The sequence below is a fragment of the Argopecten irradians genome, chromosome 9, assembly GCF_041381155.1.
Source record: "Argopecten irradians isolate NY chromosome 9, Ai_NY, whole genome shotgun sequence".
Classification (NCBI taxonomy): Eukaryota; Metazoa; Mollusca; class Bivalvia; order Pectinida; family Pectinidae; genus Argopecten; species Argopecten irradians.
Window position 1 is genome coordinate 12,434,638 of NC_091142.1, and position 17,241 is coordinate 12,451,878.

General features: G+C 34.6%; 1 protein-coding gene across 2 annotated transcripts in view; it reads right to left on the reverse strand.

The window, feature by feature from the left end:
* The window catches only part of LOC138331486 (uncharacterized), a 133,814-nt gene that overhangs the window by 81,145 nt on the left and 35,428 nt on the right, over positions 1-17,241 (reverse strand). For both annotated transcript variants that reach the window (XM_069279153.1, XM_069279154.1), the window contains exon 5: positions 11,705-11,780. In XM_069279153.1, coding sequence (XP_069135254.1) covers positions 11,705-11,780 — 76 coding nt within the window. The remainder of the gene's footprint in view (positions 1-11,704; positions 11,781-17,241) is intronic.

The window sequence follows — 17,241 nt, forward strand, 5'->3', positions numbered from 1 at the left end:
GTCATTATTTTATGAGTACAATTCACGCCGTTTTTTTTCGAAAAGTATGACGTTACGCTCAAAAACACATGATGTCACAATCAATACCTACCCACAAGGGCAGATAACTCTGTATTATGCAAATATGGAATATGTCATTTGATATGATACTATTGTTCTTAGGTATGTCAATTAATAACAAATATCTTACTGGTGTTTAGAGAATTGGCTGATTTCAAGTGAAAATCTGAATATAGTGAAAGTAAAAGACCCCAAAAAATTAACCCCTATACAGTAAGAACTCAAAGTTCAAATAAAACCTCTTCTTCAAGATGTCAGACAAATCTAGGTGGTACATGGGTTTAACCAAACTACACTGTGCAGTTAAGGTTAAGTACAATATTGAAAGTTGATTTCATTGGCTGAATCTGGCGCAGTGTTTGAAGAGATAAATTAGAATTTTATCGGATATCTCAATCCTAGACACATTGTAATTTTAAACCGTGATTAGAATCAGAGAAAAACAAGAACGGAAAACCAGGTAGATCAGATGCTCCACTGAAAATACAGATAAGTTTTCTCAATTAGGATTCATTCCTATCTAAACATGGAGTTTATAACAGTTAGACTAGGTATCATTATAATACAGGGTCTCTTTAATTCTAAGAACACAAAGGTTACACAAAACTAAAGCAATTTTGTTGGGAAATCTTTGAGGAATAGATCCTCTGCTATTCAAAATGAAATCTAGTGGTTTTTGCCTACATTTCCTTTCCACATTAACTTTAAAACTAAATAAAATTCTTTGATTGCTCCACAAAATCTTTATTTTATATTCAGATCTAAATCTTTCAAAGATATTAAACTTTATCTTAAAACATATTGTTGACTCAATAAAATGAATAAGAAGAAACCTTTGTAAATCAAAAGTCAAAACTGAAGGTGGAAAATGAATCATTTTGCTCAGAGTTCATACTGTTACATAATATGGGAATATATTGCTTTCGGAATCATGATGTAGAAAGAAAATGTTAAGAAATAGAAGAGATTGAATTACATACACATATCCTGAATGATTTACATGAAAATCTGATATTCATATCTCAATTACAGTAAAATATTGCTAGCTTTCATTGCGATATGTGTCTATCGTAACATCATATTTCCTCCATTTGTGAACGGATGTTACATTCAATAATCTGTGAGAGTTATAAATATATTGATATATATCTTAAAGCAATTAAATGAAATTCAATCTACATGTACAAACATTTCATGATTTGATCTTAATATGTCAAGGTCTCTGTGACCTTTTTATAAAGAAAAAAAATCTACAGAAATAAAACTAATAAATACCAAACAAACATGTAAGCATCAGGTTTTAAATTCTTTTGATACAAAATAAAATATATTATGGATGGAACAGCTGTTTCATCGGAGTCTCCTTATAGAAAATCCCAATGAGATTCCTGGGGATAAAAATCATTACAGTGTAATGTAAGTCTCACAGAATAGAAAAAGGTGACGAAGCAGAATTTAAAATATACGACTTAATCGGAGTAAAAGTGCATGTTGTGAAGGACTTACATGTTATAGGTCATTGAGGCTAAGCTTAGATCTATCGGAGGTTGAGTGGAGTATGTAATGTATTGCCTAAAGCAATATGATTTTATGATTTATGATGATAGAATCTTGCGAATAATTATACATTTTCATTCAAAATTATGCATATTCAATATCAAAAGAAATATGAAAAAGTAAAAATGTGTGAATAGATGAAATTGCATTGTAATCAAGAAAAGACCTTCCTTGATATTAAATGGTGATGTTTTGCGGATCAGAGTGAATTAAAATAATGTTTTCTTTATTGAAGGTGAAATTGATTGAGCTAGAACAGTTACTTTTTCTAAAAGTCTTGATAATCTGAAGATCCTGAGGATGATTTTCTCATTCAGTACAAAATAGCTGTTGACCATTAGTTACGGCTTTAGTGTGTGAAAACTAGAAATGTCTATGAAATAAATACCTTTATTTTCATATGAAATGAGAACGATCATATGGAAGGGAAAGCACATGCATGGTCAAAACTATATATATATGCTCTCCCCTTATCCCATTGCCCCAATTCATTGCAAGTGCATAACAAATCTATTTAAAAAGCCTCTATGTGTTTTACATGGCCTCAAATTAATTTGAAAATTCAGCTGAAAGCTCATTTACATTTTTGGATCTAAAACAACTTTTCTGTCATTGCATTACACTTATGCATGATAACTTTATAAATATTGCATTACCGCAACCATATAAGTAAGAAACATATTTACCCAAGCTGAATTTGAATCTGCAAGCAAGGTTATAATCCAAACGATGGAATTATCAAATACTATTTACAGCACTGTTCAGATAACAAACCATAACATCGGAGAGCTCGTGTGGTAGTATGCTCAGGTGTAAAACAATCAGGTGATCACTTGATAAACCTACAGGTGCTAATTAGATATTCCAGGTGTACACTTACCTGTCAGCGCAGGTAGAAGAAGAGGTTCGCGTATATTCATCGTAAAACCTAGACGTCAGCTCTCTTTAAATCAACCAAACTTTTCGCTTTGTCAATTATTATGACAATTTTATCAGGGATGAACTCGAGCATCAAATTGTTATTTTGATAGTAAGAGGGACAACAAAGCTAAGTAAAATCTCCGTACAGGTAGCAGGGTGGTATTAGTCAAGGTTAGGCCTGCCACTTCACCCTAGAGGAATGTCATTCTTAGCATCACTGGAGTACGATGACCTTAGATAAATACCACCGTGTTACCATTACTTACGTATCATTATAAAACTTGCGATACACATCTATTTACTATGACCTTAGGTAAATAATAGTAAATGTGGTCATTGCTATACTTTCATCTCGTGACAATATACAGGCAAAACAAGCTCCATGTAACATTTAAACTATTACCTGTCCAACAGTTCTCCGATTTATAGTCCCTTCAGTCTAAGACAACATAAGAGCAGCTGAACGCTCTGTTAGTCTTTAGTATCTATAGAGAGTATATAACAGAATTTTATAAAAACAATGGCGTTCGTTGGTGTGATTGTTTACTTTTTATATATCAACCTAGATATCTCTGTCAACAAACAAAGGCTCATTAAGGCATCACTGTCAATCGTACTGTAATGTAGACCTTAAATAAAAACACATCTTAAGATGTTTTCATGTTTTATTTCACACATCCAATCTCTTTTTAATCTACTCCAACAGTAAAAAATATGATGTATGAGTTTGTCCTCAAAAATCGTGCACGTTATGACAAGATGCTGTACTGGCCTACTTACTATGACAGAGTATATATATATATCGTTGTAAAGGTGCATCTCACTAGATAACAGATTATCTGGGTTAATTAGTACAAGTAAACGTGATTGGTTACCTGTGAAGCTATCCCTACTTTTTTAAGAGGGTATTTAATTACCTGTCAAAAAAAGTCAAATTACACATCAGCCATTTCATCCCTGATAAAATTGTCATGTATAAAAGTCAAATTATCTGCCTATATGGGTAAAATTACCTGTCAACAAATGTCAGATTACCTGTATGTAAAGGTCAATTTACATTTTAATGCAGGTCAAATTACCTGTCTTTAAAGGTCAAATTGCCTTCAAAGGTTAGTTTATAAACTAGATGTTCAATAATAAAGACATACTGATATTTTCCATAGCAGTGTAAAGTGACCTTGACAATCCATGAAGGTCAATTGATTGCCTTTATAGACCTCCACTGGCTTTCGTTTACCCTTGTAAATAGGAACTGTGGAGCTTGATCCTGTCTGTATATAATAGAACTTGGACGGATTTCATTCCCTTTACGTTTGACCTGATATGTTTAATATCAATTTACTCTGATCACAGGATTAAAGTTCTACTCACAAAACACATGTTTTCTGATTCACTTCTCACCATGAACTCACCATCGATATGTTTTTGAAAAGCCTCAATGATATGACAAATAAATGCCAACTGATATTCTGGATCACTTCTATACTTCAAGTGAACAACAAAATAAAATCTTAAATATTTATTATCTAGTCCAATAGATTCGTGTAGCAAGATACATCTAACATAAATGATAAAATTTAAGAAAATATAAACGAAAAGAAATACACCCATACCAGAATTGAGGTTTCTTCAGTTAAACTTTAAAAGTGGATTATCTCCCCCTGATTTCAAAGTTGCCAAATCAAATGAGTTATATAAACTATAGTCTGAATATGATGTTGTATACAACATCCACTTTTTCACATTCACAACATTAATCTTTATAGCCAATTTATGTGTGTGAAATTACTTACAAAAGAAATTATCTATCATTACATTTTTAGGGGAAAATATCACTCTTTTCAGAAATAGACCCAAGATCTTTTCTGATGATTTGACAAATTCCAATGAGTAAGAAACAGCTATTCAATCCCTTTAGCTTTTCAATCTCTTTATTCAGCATAAAAGTGGTTGAACTATTTACCTTGTACTTTGTTCCAAAGTCCATATCATAATAATTTTAGGGTTTTAAAATCTTAAACCAACTGTGATCACCTAAGACGAAATACGACCTGGATTTCCTACAGGACAGATCACCGACCTGGATTTTGTACGAGACAGCTCAAGATCTTAAGGGTGTTTGCAATGTATGACTGATATATCAATACATTTGGGAAACAGACAGTGATAATCTGGACTCTCCCACACCTTTGTATCTATATATTTTCATTAGTATAAGATAATTCATGTCCAAATAGATAAAACAAAAGAAACACTTTTCCCTGTCATAGTTGGCATAATCGGCTGTCTATAGATACAGAGCCATCAATTCTCATAGTTGTTGAGTGGCCTTGACATTTGCTGGGCCAGTTTCATCAACATTCCTTAAATTAAGGAATACCTTAACTCAAAACTATTAAAAGCATTGTAGAAGTTAAGAAAAAGTTTTAAGTTCAGGAATGCTGATGGAACAGTTTTGTCACATGTGAAGTTACCCATAACTTAATTTGATCTTCATATATCAGGAGCTTTTTAAAAATCAAAAGTTACAGCTAAGTGTTAATGCGAACCATTAACTTAACAAAGTCACTGCACAGTGGTGCTATTACTAGATTATGCAAAACTTTCAGTCCCCATATTGGAATGAAAAAAAGTTGACAAAGTTTGATAAAATGACGTTCAAAGTCGAAATAGAATACTCAATTCCAATCAAACAACTGATCAATGAAGACAAAAATAGACCTCATTTTATCCATAAGTTATCGCAAGGTTGTGTTTTATTTGCCATCAAACATCAACTTGTCATTCAGAAAATGTTGTGATGTTTCCATACTTACGACGGTTTAACTGTATAAATAGTAACAAACCTTGAGATGTGTAAACACTGGTAGGTGTGATAGGTCCTCCTCTATCACACTTCCTCTATTGTTAACGGTCCAATTAAGGTGAGGACGGCAATATCGATTACCTTTTTTTGAGAATCATGACCATGTAAATCCCGTAAGTGTAACTTTATACGTGATACCAAACACATGTTAGATCTGCTGTGGGCAGGGTCACCCTATCTCATTCAGGTTTTATTTACACTGAAATCTCCAATCATCGAGGGATCAATAAAATTTCTAACTTTATAGACTCAAATTACTCTCGATATAAGTCTTACCTGTGATGGAGCTCGTAATAAAGATGTCAATTTCTGTAAACTAAAAGTATGACCCGGGGGTAGTAAAACTCGTACATTATAAAATCTTCAAAAACTAAAGAGTTCCACCCCTTGACATTGGGTAATGATATGTTGGCAGAATTAATCACAGATTAAGTGCTGAAAGGTCACTTGAATGAAAAAAAATTAATAAAATGACCTTTAACCAAATATTTTGCGGTCATCGAAAACTGAAAATTCTAAAATAAAACTGCTAACTTTTAATAGGTCTACGTACTTCAAATTGATTGAACTTTTGAATCCTTTGATTTCAACACTATTTTGCTTTGTAAGTTTAGACCGATGATGGTATCAACCATATCTATTTATTTAATCTTGCCATATCCCCCTCATCCACTTGTAAAGATATTGTGAAAGGTTGCTGTAGTATGTACACTGCACTTGATGTAATACAGAACCATCCCCCTCTGTGATGCATTCCCTTGTCTGGACCAATATTTGTTTTTCTCCAGAAATATTTACGATGGAGCTAATATATGGGTCCACAAACTGAAAACATTTCATTAAAACAAGGAAACAGTAATATTGTATGTCATTCCGTGTTTATTCTCCAGGGTAAAGTTCAGCCCACACATGGCATTCCTTTACATTCTTACCTCCCACAGTGTTGTCACAGACAGTAACATTACTACCTGGTGTTGGGGTATACGTCTGGGTATGTCATGATTGGCCATTCTGACCTTCCGACCTCTAACCCTACCATTGTGACCCTATTCCCATAGATAATATATGGCCTAGCTATGACGAAACAATGCAACTTCTTGCCCCAAAAAGTGCCTTGGTCCTTGACCTAACAAAGTGATTTTGTTCAAACCTGATATTGTGATCTTTTAATCCCAATGTGTCCACTGACCTACCTAATGTGACCTCTAACCTGACAGTGTGACCTCTAACTTGACAGTGTGCCCTTTGATCTACTAATGTGACCTCTTACCCAACAATGCACCTTCTGACCTATCAAATGTGACCTCTGACATACCAATGTTCCCTCTGACCTACCAATGTGACCTCTAACCCGACAATGTGACCTCTTACCCCAAGTGCCCTCTGACCTACCAATGTGACCTCTAACCCAGCAGTGTGGCCTCTGACCTGCTAATGCGACCTTTTACTCAGCAAATTAAGTGACTGCTAATGTGGTTGCACAATCAATTAAAACCATTCATTAAGCTTACTATGTTCTGTGAATATTTTCAGTGTTCTTTTGCAATGTTTAACGACAAACTAACTTCCAACGATCGACTCCTTATGACTCAGTGAAACACCTATAAGTGACTATGAGGTTTTTATTTGTTGACAGGTGTGGGATTAAATGTTTGTTACTCAGTAAGTTATGATAACTCTGACAACATCCCAGTAGCAGTCGTTGTTTTAAAGTTTACGAGTTTAATTTTGCTTGTCATGTTTGCGTCATTCTGTTGAAAATTCCGCTAAACCTCACAGTGTTAAAGGTTTGATAAATAAACATATGACGTCGTCGCCCGCTACATACACTGGTGTTTGGGGAGTCCTCTAGATAAGCCGTAAGTTTAACAAACTTAGCAAGGCATACAGTAGCACTACCTACTCACAATGGAGAACTATACAAACCACACAAGATATACCCCGTACTTATAGTCAAGTGTCGCTCTGTCCAATATACTGCTGTCGAAATTCAATCATTTCTATATAAGACCAGGTTCTATCTATAATTGCGTCATGAGTTCTAAATAATAATTTGCCAAAGTGCTAGATTGTGTCCCTTTTTTATCTAAACACAAATTAAATTTATTATAAAACTGTCTGACAGAATAGAATCTTGAGTGACATGAAGAAAACATTCTTTACAAACAAAATCTTGAAAAGCTTTGATGACATAACTTGGAGATATATTGTACTACAGGTATCAAGAAACAGTTTACAATCTTTGGCTGACATTTCATTGAAAACGGGATAATTACGGCTTTTCAGTTAAGGCTGCAATAAGATATTATCTGATATTGGCATAATGTTACCTCACAAGTCAGGAGAGTTCTCACTCCAAATGAGACCAATATACATAGGTAGGGATATGTTTCCGTTTTCCCACAATATATTGGTTCTTTTGGCAGTACAATGAGCCTAACCAACTCAAGTCTTATTGAATCTGGGTGTCATGTTGAAAATAAATACCTCTGCCTGTCTGACCCGATGATCTCCTATTTTATATTTCTCTTCTCACAACTGGAAAATTTCGTGTTAAAATGTCAACAGTTATTACGTATCTTATTCAAATTTGTCAATTTACGTTTTCAAATTACTCAAAAGGATTTTAGCATCAATGAGAGTTTGATAAATTGACGTCATTCAATAAATTTTTTTACATGATTATTTTAAATTTGTGGAAATGTTAAAGTTAAATTGTAAACTAGCTGCACTATCTGCTTGTTTATGCCTTGTGTAAGTAATACATTTAACATATGCCAGGGCATCAATATAGGAAAACTTTATCCCATTTAATTGTATATGTACTAAAATCATAAATACTGTAAGAAAAAAGTGAAATCCATCTTTCAAGTTCAAATATATGAAAACTTTATCCCATTTAATTATAATGAAGCAAAATCCTAAATACTGAAGGAAAAATCCGTCTTTCAAATACGAAAACTCTATCCCATTTAATTCTATTAAAATAAAATCCTACATAAAAAGTAAAAGTTAAAGTCTATCCTTTAATTATTGTTTATTTATTCTTAATTTTTTCCCATATGTCTAGCTCTCTTGGGATTATAAGTTCAAATGACAAGGCATAATTGGAAGTGAAGGTACTCAGACACTGTTAGTCATCAAATCGACCTCCAAGTGATAATCATGTAGACATAGAAAAACTTTAATTGATCGTTGAATAATTAGTGACAGTCTATCTTTTATCTGTAACAACAATCATGTTCAATGTTCATGTACGGACCACACCTGACAGAATCACAGAGATCCTCTACTTGGGCGAAAATCACCTTATATTTTAGATCCCTGACCATGACCTTGACCCATCCACCCCTCATGACACATTTTAATTCTTCCAATTCTATGGTTGGAACAGTCCATTTTCAAATTTCAGGGGTGAATGAGTTAAGTTTGAGTAGGTATCTCCCCGCACCAAAGGGAGTGCTCAATCTTTGGGTGCCGATTAAATCATTCGGTTAATCAATGGCTTCGCCTACACGGGTATAATTTGGGGTTTCCACACACTGTTGTGGTGTTTATAACAACATTACACATGTCAGTGGTTTTCTGTAACTAATACATCAAGATCACGATCATGTTTAAATAATTACCACCTTTTAAATCTCATTCATTTTCCTTACCTTTGATAGATCTGTCAACACATATATGTAAGCTCCCATAACATTTCTGAAGTTTTTATTAAAGAGAAAATTTCAACCCTACACAACATATATATTAGGACTTCCTATTTTTAATCAGCCAGATTGAACATCAAAAGTTTTAACTGAAGCCAATTATCGACAGTTCGCAAAATTCAATGATAGATATGATTTCCATACAATCAAATCTTGTTCAATTTGCCAGAAATATTAATGTCTATTAATATCAATCTTCTGATTATATAAACAGTGTTAATGATGGTATGTATACCAACGCAAAGATTTTATGAGTCATTATCACTGTGCTGTGAAGCCAAATTGTCTATCTGAAGGAAATTTTACAAAGTTATCTCCCCTTAATTTGGGTAAAGATAATGAAGCCCAAATCTTCAACTCTGTGGATAATTTCACCTACAAGAAACAGGAACCAAAAGGGCTAGACATCACAATTACTGTTAATGTCAGGTCATAAAATTACAAATTAAAATCTCTCATTACAAAATGTGATAATTATAATGTGACAATTTTTGAGTTTTCATAGACTCCAAGTGATTCAAAATACATAAATGTCTAGTCGAAAAATTTTCAAATATTTCCTTCATGCAGAATTTATTTTACATACAACCTAACATTATAAATATCTTATCGGGTTTTCAATAAAATGTTATCCCCATCTGTCTGTAGACCGTACCCTAGATAGGCTGTTGATAAAATACCCCTGGTGCTCTCTCTCCCCTGAAGACTCTCACCTTAGCCCACTATCTGTAGTATACTACATCCTAACCTTAGTGGTCTGTAAACCTGATCCATAACTTTAGTTGTCTGTGTAGCCCCCTAGTGCCACCACCACCATCCGTCTGTGGACTTTACCCCTCAACTTTAACTGTAACTGTTTGTATAACCCCCTGGTGCTCCCACCCCCATCTGTCTGTAGATCTACTCCACCTCCCTCTTTGTCTATAGACCTAATTAACCCCAACCTTAGCTGTCTGTGTAGACCCCCAGGTGCCCTCCCCCACTGTCTGTAGACCTACCCCCACCTTGTCTCTAGACCTAACCCCTAACCTTAGTTGTCTATATAGACCCCCCCAGGTGCCCTCCCCCCACTGTCTGTAGACCTACCCCCACCTTGTCTGTAGACCTAACCCCTAACCTTTGCTGTCTGTGTAGACCCCCAGGTGCCCTCCCCCCACTGCCTGTAGACCTCACCCCTAACCTTAACTGTTTGTAGAATCCCCTGGTGCCCCCCACCCCATCTGTCTGTAGCCCTACCCCCTCCTTGTCTGTAGACCTCACCCCTAACCTTAACTATTTGTATAATCCCCTGGTGCCCCCAACCCTATCTGTCTGTAGACCTACCCCCTCCTTGTCTGTAGACCTCACCCCTAACCTTAACTATTTGTATAATCCCCTGGTGCCCCCAACCCTATCTGTCTGTAGACCTACCCCCTCCTTGTCTGTAGACCTCACCCCTAACCTTAACTATTTGTATAATCCCCTGGTGCCCCCAACCCTATCTGTCTGTAGACCTACCCCCCCCTCCTTGTCTGTAGACCTCACCCCTAACCTTAACTATTTGTATAATCCCCTGGTGGCCCCCCGCCCCTCCATCTGTCTGTAGACCTACCCCCTCCCCTCCCCTCTTTGTCAGTAGACCTAACCGCTAACCTTAGCTGTCTGTGTAGACCCCTGATGTCTGCGGTCATTTTAAGCTGTTTATCTGTGTAACATATTATCCCCGACTTACTCCGATATAATCTTCACCCTTACACAAACATGTTTTACGTAACATAACGGCACTGTTAGTCAACAAACACCCCATACCCTGTACTGTCAATAGGAAGACATTGATAACATTACAGAAGACTAATACCTCTTACAAATAAACATTCCGTTAAGTTGTTTTTCTGTTGTTCTCTGACAAACGATTGTAAATAAACAGCACACCTTTATATATCATTATATAGTCTGCAGGATTATCTCATCAGTTGCTGTTATGTTCATGAGACTTGCTTTAAAAACTCATCCATTTTGCTGACTTTGACGTGTTCATATTTAAATACATAATCTAGACAGAATAAATATCAATTTTTATGAATATCTAGCTCGTCATCTATGATTCCAATGCATTTTGTTGTAAATAATTATTTAAATACATTGTAATTTACTGCTTTAAAAGTGTTAAATTTAGCACCATCACAAGTTAATATTGTGCTTTTTATTGATGGGAGAAATTTGTACTCGATATATCATTAAAAAAATTCAATATTCAAATTAGGACCCCAGGACTTGTGATTTAATTTTAATTGATTTGAAATTTTTTTGTTCTAGCACTTCCCAATGTTTTGATAAATCAACCTGCAGTTCTACATTTGGGCATTTTGTTTACTTGGATGTTGACTATAGAGTGTAATCAATGGAGTTTTTAATTTCATTTAATTAACTCAAGAATTAACGTCCAATTTTTTATTTTGTTTTTCTAATGAACTTAAGTGATATGTTGTTTTTTTATGCAGATTCTTTTTTATAGACATGTAGCTTTAATTAATGATAATGAATCATTGAAAGCATACCAATATAAAATAAAATACTTGATTGGAGTTCACAAGTTAAAGAAACTCACCTCGCTCTCGCTGTCGTAGTTGTCGAAGTGCCAGACGAATCTTCCTCTTCTCGTCATAGTCAGTCTCCTCAGACAACTGGTAAAATAAATCATTCATATATTTACATAATGTCATAAATTATGTAAGATCTAAAGAATAAATAAAAAAAATAGCCAATCTTAAAGATTTTAAACTACACTTTCAGTTCTTAAATTCTGATTATGTTAAACGAAAACCAGAAAAATCTGTAAAATATAAATGTCCCACCATCCATAGGAAAATGGGAAGTGATAAAACACAGGACAGACAAGGGGAGCACCATATGGCTCAATTCAATGACAGGGGCGTACAATGCTGAAACAAAAGAATAGTTTATGTACTGCAATCGTGGTCCAACTGTATCATAACTATATTTATAGCCAATGATACAACCAAATGAAGAAAATAGCAACCCTATTTATTACTGAGCAAATAGGTCTCTGCTACACATGTACACCTTGCATTTGTAAATAAGGTGTAACATTCTGTATTATAGAGACCAAGTGGAGAAGGTGTCACTAAGTCATAGTATTCAACCCTCCACCTTTGAGTTACCAGTTAGAAACCAACACGGGACATTTGCCAATTGCTAATTGTTGGTCTGTGGTTTTTCTATGTGTATTCTGACTTTTCTCCACTTTCCATCATTGGAAGACTAGATCAAGTATCTGTTCCATCTAAATATTTGTTTTCACATTGTCTTATACAGACTCAGAAACGGTAACTCATTCACCCCTGAAGACATAAATGAATTCTTCGAAATCTAAGGCTGGAACAGTTCATTATGAAATTTCAGGGGTGGATTAATTAAACACCATTTTCCAACAAAATATTCTATCTATGAAACCTCTGTAAACGTTTACAAACCTTGTCTTTTTCGTTACTTTGTTTGGTTCGGGAAGTTTTAGTTCCCTGATCCGGAGAACCAATATTTAAACGTTGCTGCATGTATCGGACAAACATTTTTGTTGAAACTCCTTTACAAGCAGAGAAAAATTCCTTCAAACCACATAAACACACATAGTTAACTTAATCCTGATAATTTATCGAGCACAAATTTCCAGGTAAACCGCAGTATTAAAGAATCATAGGTGTAATCCAAAAGTTTGTGTGAATCAGATTATGATGCAGCAAATTGTTTAAATGTACAACGCAGTTCAATACATCGTAACAGACTTTGTGCGGGATGCAAACTTTGTAAACATTATCGAATCAATATCTATAGCGATGCACGTCAATCAGCTGTGCGTTGTCGTCGGTATGCTTTGAAATGTACGCTGGCACAGCATTTTTCTGTCAATAACTAGCTTCTCCGTGACTTGCAACTACGTGACAGCTTGTCGGAACAGACATTGAACATCCCGATCACAACTTGGAGCAGACCCACGCTGATAACAAAATGTAAGCGAGCATTGTCCAGGCTCACATTTAAATCATTCCAATTCACATGGTGACATCAATATGAGGCTTTCCTTCATTTATATGTCTAAAAGATTAAATCATATTCAATAAGTGATTTAAATCCTTAACGCTCATGACTTGTGATCTAATATTATCACAAGCTCCTAGCCGTTCATAAGTAAATCAGGACCATGAGCCATGTAAAGTTGAGTCGATCCTGTGATGTGACATTTCACAACTGATTAAGACTTCAGGACAGACAGTAGAGCTCTCAATGTCTATAGAGACGCTAAGCTGTTGTACAGTGACAAGTGTCGAGATGAAAGCAGCCAATATCTGGGGAGATGATAAGCTCTTTGTCAGATATAAATTGATGACAACTAATGCTTTAGTGCCTGGAGAACACCTAATGAATTTATTCAGTTGAAAATGTCAAATCTAGAAGATAGTAATGTTAAACTGAACTTATCATTTTGTCTGAATAAGATTGTGAATTTTTTCTATCCCCCCTCCTCCTTAAACAAAAAATGTCGCCAAACTGGACGACTAATACCACCCGCTGCACAAATTTAGTAATAATAAAACATATTTGTCTTCACGAGACTGAGAGTATTTCTTCTCTTCTTCCTTCACTGAAAAATCTAAAATGTTAATATCTAAAACATGGAATACATGTACGCTGTTATATAGGAGAATCTAGAAGACTAGACACTGTTTGTTACAGGGGCACTGGTACTGACTGTTGGTTTGTGTTTTTTCTCTGGAACTCCTGGACGTCCTAGCAACTATTATTGGAATAGGAAGGACTCTAGGTCCCATAAATAGGTGTATACTTGGTTGGCAGCCTACATTACTCTACCTATTACTTTTCACTGAAATGAAATTTAACAATAACAGGAGTCATCATGGGTACATCCAAGTTTTTTAGTCTCTATCACAGGCACAAACCACTTGATTCAGTGAAAATTAAGCTATCAAGGAATGAAAAAGTAATATTTCTAATGCATCATTGTGGCTGTTAGTCACTGTTATATATTCTGTTACCATTACTTTATTTGTGTATTACCTCTGATAGATAATAAAAACTTGTATACATCTTTATTACCCTCATGATACTATAACTGGAACTTACTTTGGGAAGACGAGAGAACCTTCCTGGTATAGACTTCGACTGAATATTGTACATCCCTGGAGCTAACTTTAAACTGACCATTATACCTTCCTCAAAACGGACACATCCAGGAATGAGAATTACAGCACCAATATCCAATATATTAAATCCCTGTCATTGAATCATCATCCTCCATGATATGTATACCCTACTGAACTATACTGATCCTCTGGAAATTCTATATTACCATATCTTAAGGTAGCATGTTGCCTTCTCAATATAGTAAACAGATCATTACTATCAGGCCAGCGGTCAATACGTCCAATACATTCTCACCGTACGCACACAAACGTCTCAGGACAGCTATACGTAACCAAAATATGTCGGAATATCTATATCGCGGTGTACACACTGGAAACTTTAAACCCCCACAGTCATAGCCCTTTCATTACATACAAAGATTATGTGATCTTGGAAAAACATCCAAATCAAACACAAGACTATACACTCATTCAATACCCGAGCTAATTGCGACGATTTTCTATTGGGGTGTATTGGTTTGATTTTATTGAATTGTACGAAAGGCGAGTATTTCGTCACTGGTGATTGTGTCGGAGTCCGATCCCCTCGGGGTGATGGTGGGACTAGGTGTTACCAGGACACAGGTACAAATACAGGTGTAAAACATTGTTACCTGTCGTTACATATACAAGGTATCAATGATATTACAAGGTGAGTTGATCGATGAGCTCAGGCCCCGGGTATGTCCTTAATCAGGTGTAAATAAAGTTACTTTTATGTGAACTTGTTCTATCGTCCTCGGTATGTAGTGGTACAGTACGGTAGCTGTTTCAGTAAACCTAGTGGAAATCAATGTTAACACTACCTCTCAATCAGTGTCATACAAACTCAAATTGACAGTCCTATGGTCGTATTTGTTTATTTTACGGCTCATATTTCATTCGAAAAAGTTATAATGATTTTCAAAAAGCAAGGTCCAAAAAAAACTACTTCATCAGCCATTTGATGTTGGAGTGAAAGTTTACCTCCACACCAGTTCCATAAATTCCATTACTATCATAACATGATTGGATCAACTATTTATATCAACATTATAATTGATTCTGGATGGCAGTAGGTCACATTACATTCTAAAATCCATATGTCAGGGCCATTGATTATAAATGTAAATCTGGATATCTCAAAGCACTGACAGCTTATTAGTTTGTTATTATAGGCAAACAAAACCTCACAAACTTTTCAGTAGGAAAGTGCCAATATGATCCTAAATGAGGTTATATTGGGCAAAATTAATTCTTTCAAAAGAAAACCAGCAAAATAAGCCAAAAAAACAAATATAGTCAAACGTTTCTATAAAGATCACCAAAGGTTAGGACAAAGAAACAACTGTCTTTATAACCAGATGGTCTGATTAAACAGGTGGTTTTTATACAGAGGTGGTCACTAATTAAAGGCAGGTTTGACTGCAGTCAATTTGTCTACAAAGACCATCGAAAGGATATCAAAAATAATATTTTTACACAAATTCAAATGAACTGAAATTGGCAATTTTGGACAAAAAATGTGCTATTATAAAGCAGGTGGTCTTAATGCAGAGGTGGTTGATAAGACAGGTTTTACTGCAGGTTTCTAACCTAAAAGATTCAATTCTATTCATCTTGGCAAATAGACAATAGCATATGAAAGGATCATAAATATGGCAAGCAAGACATTTTTTTCACTTTAGGCATTACAAATGTCATAAAATTTCTGTTAATTGAGTTTAATTGTATTTAATCTGAAAATAGATCCAATAATTAATGGTCATTTACAATACATTGAAGAATAGGTAAGACAAAGACAATTATAGTATTTTGTAAGTAATCTTACACAATACTATAATTGTCTTCGCCTTACCTATACTTCAATGTTATTCTATAGGCCATTACTTGCTTTTATAGTAGTCTTACCCCATAACCTGACACCAAAGAGTAACTGATATCACAATGACAATATATTAATCCTTTAATTCCTTGGATCACACAAAATGGTAAACAGTTACACAATAACTAGATTTAACTAATCCGATAATCCCTCCTAATTAATGGCAATTTTCTTCCTGAGACATGATACAAACGACACCAATTACTCAAGTTGTAAAAGGTACAACCATAATATTAATTCATTTCCAGACATTGAAAACTCTTGGTTTATTTTCTTTGAAAATGCTGTGCATGCTCTATACAATTTACAATTTTTTTTCCCATTTCAAAATGATATTGATAAATAAGTGATTAATATGATTTGTTCTGGTATCCTCAACCTTTTGTATTTAGAAAGCAAATTCTTAAGGAAGAATTTCATGATTCCCCAAAAAAGTGTCGAGCCTGCAGTAATTAATATGGTAATTGCTAAAATCATTATCATATGTTTCATAATATCTAACCAAAAAAGAAGGCAAAAGATCGATACCTCAAATTTGATCCATTGGAACTTCTTATATTTTTCATTATGATAATTACATTGTTCACTAATGGTATAAAATTGTTCTATAATTGCTAACAAACTCATTTTAAAGTATTGACGAAATTAATTGATGTAATTTCATGTGAAATTAATGTTAATGTTGATGATAATAACCTGTCAAGGTTTTTTTCCTGAGCTGGATGAATATAAAAAGTATACAATATTTTGCAAGACAGAAATATGAATACTAAAAGAAGACTTGGCAGACAAGCTAAACTAGTTTATGTTTGAAAGGAATATATCTTTACTTATAAATGCAAGAATAAAATCAATTTGTTTAGAGTTAATGGAAATATTATCCATTCTGTTGTGCTTACCTTATTGATGGAATTAAAAAGCAGAATGGAGTCTCCCATATTTTGATATTCCGATTTAAAATCTTTCAACAGATTTTGAAATCATGCAATAAGGAATTATCCAAGACAGACAAACAGAGACACATCACACAACTCCGAAAACCCAAAAATGAGGTGATCGAAC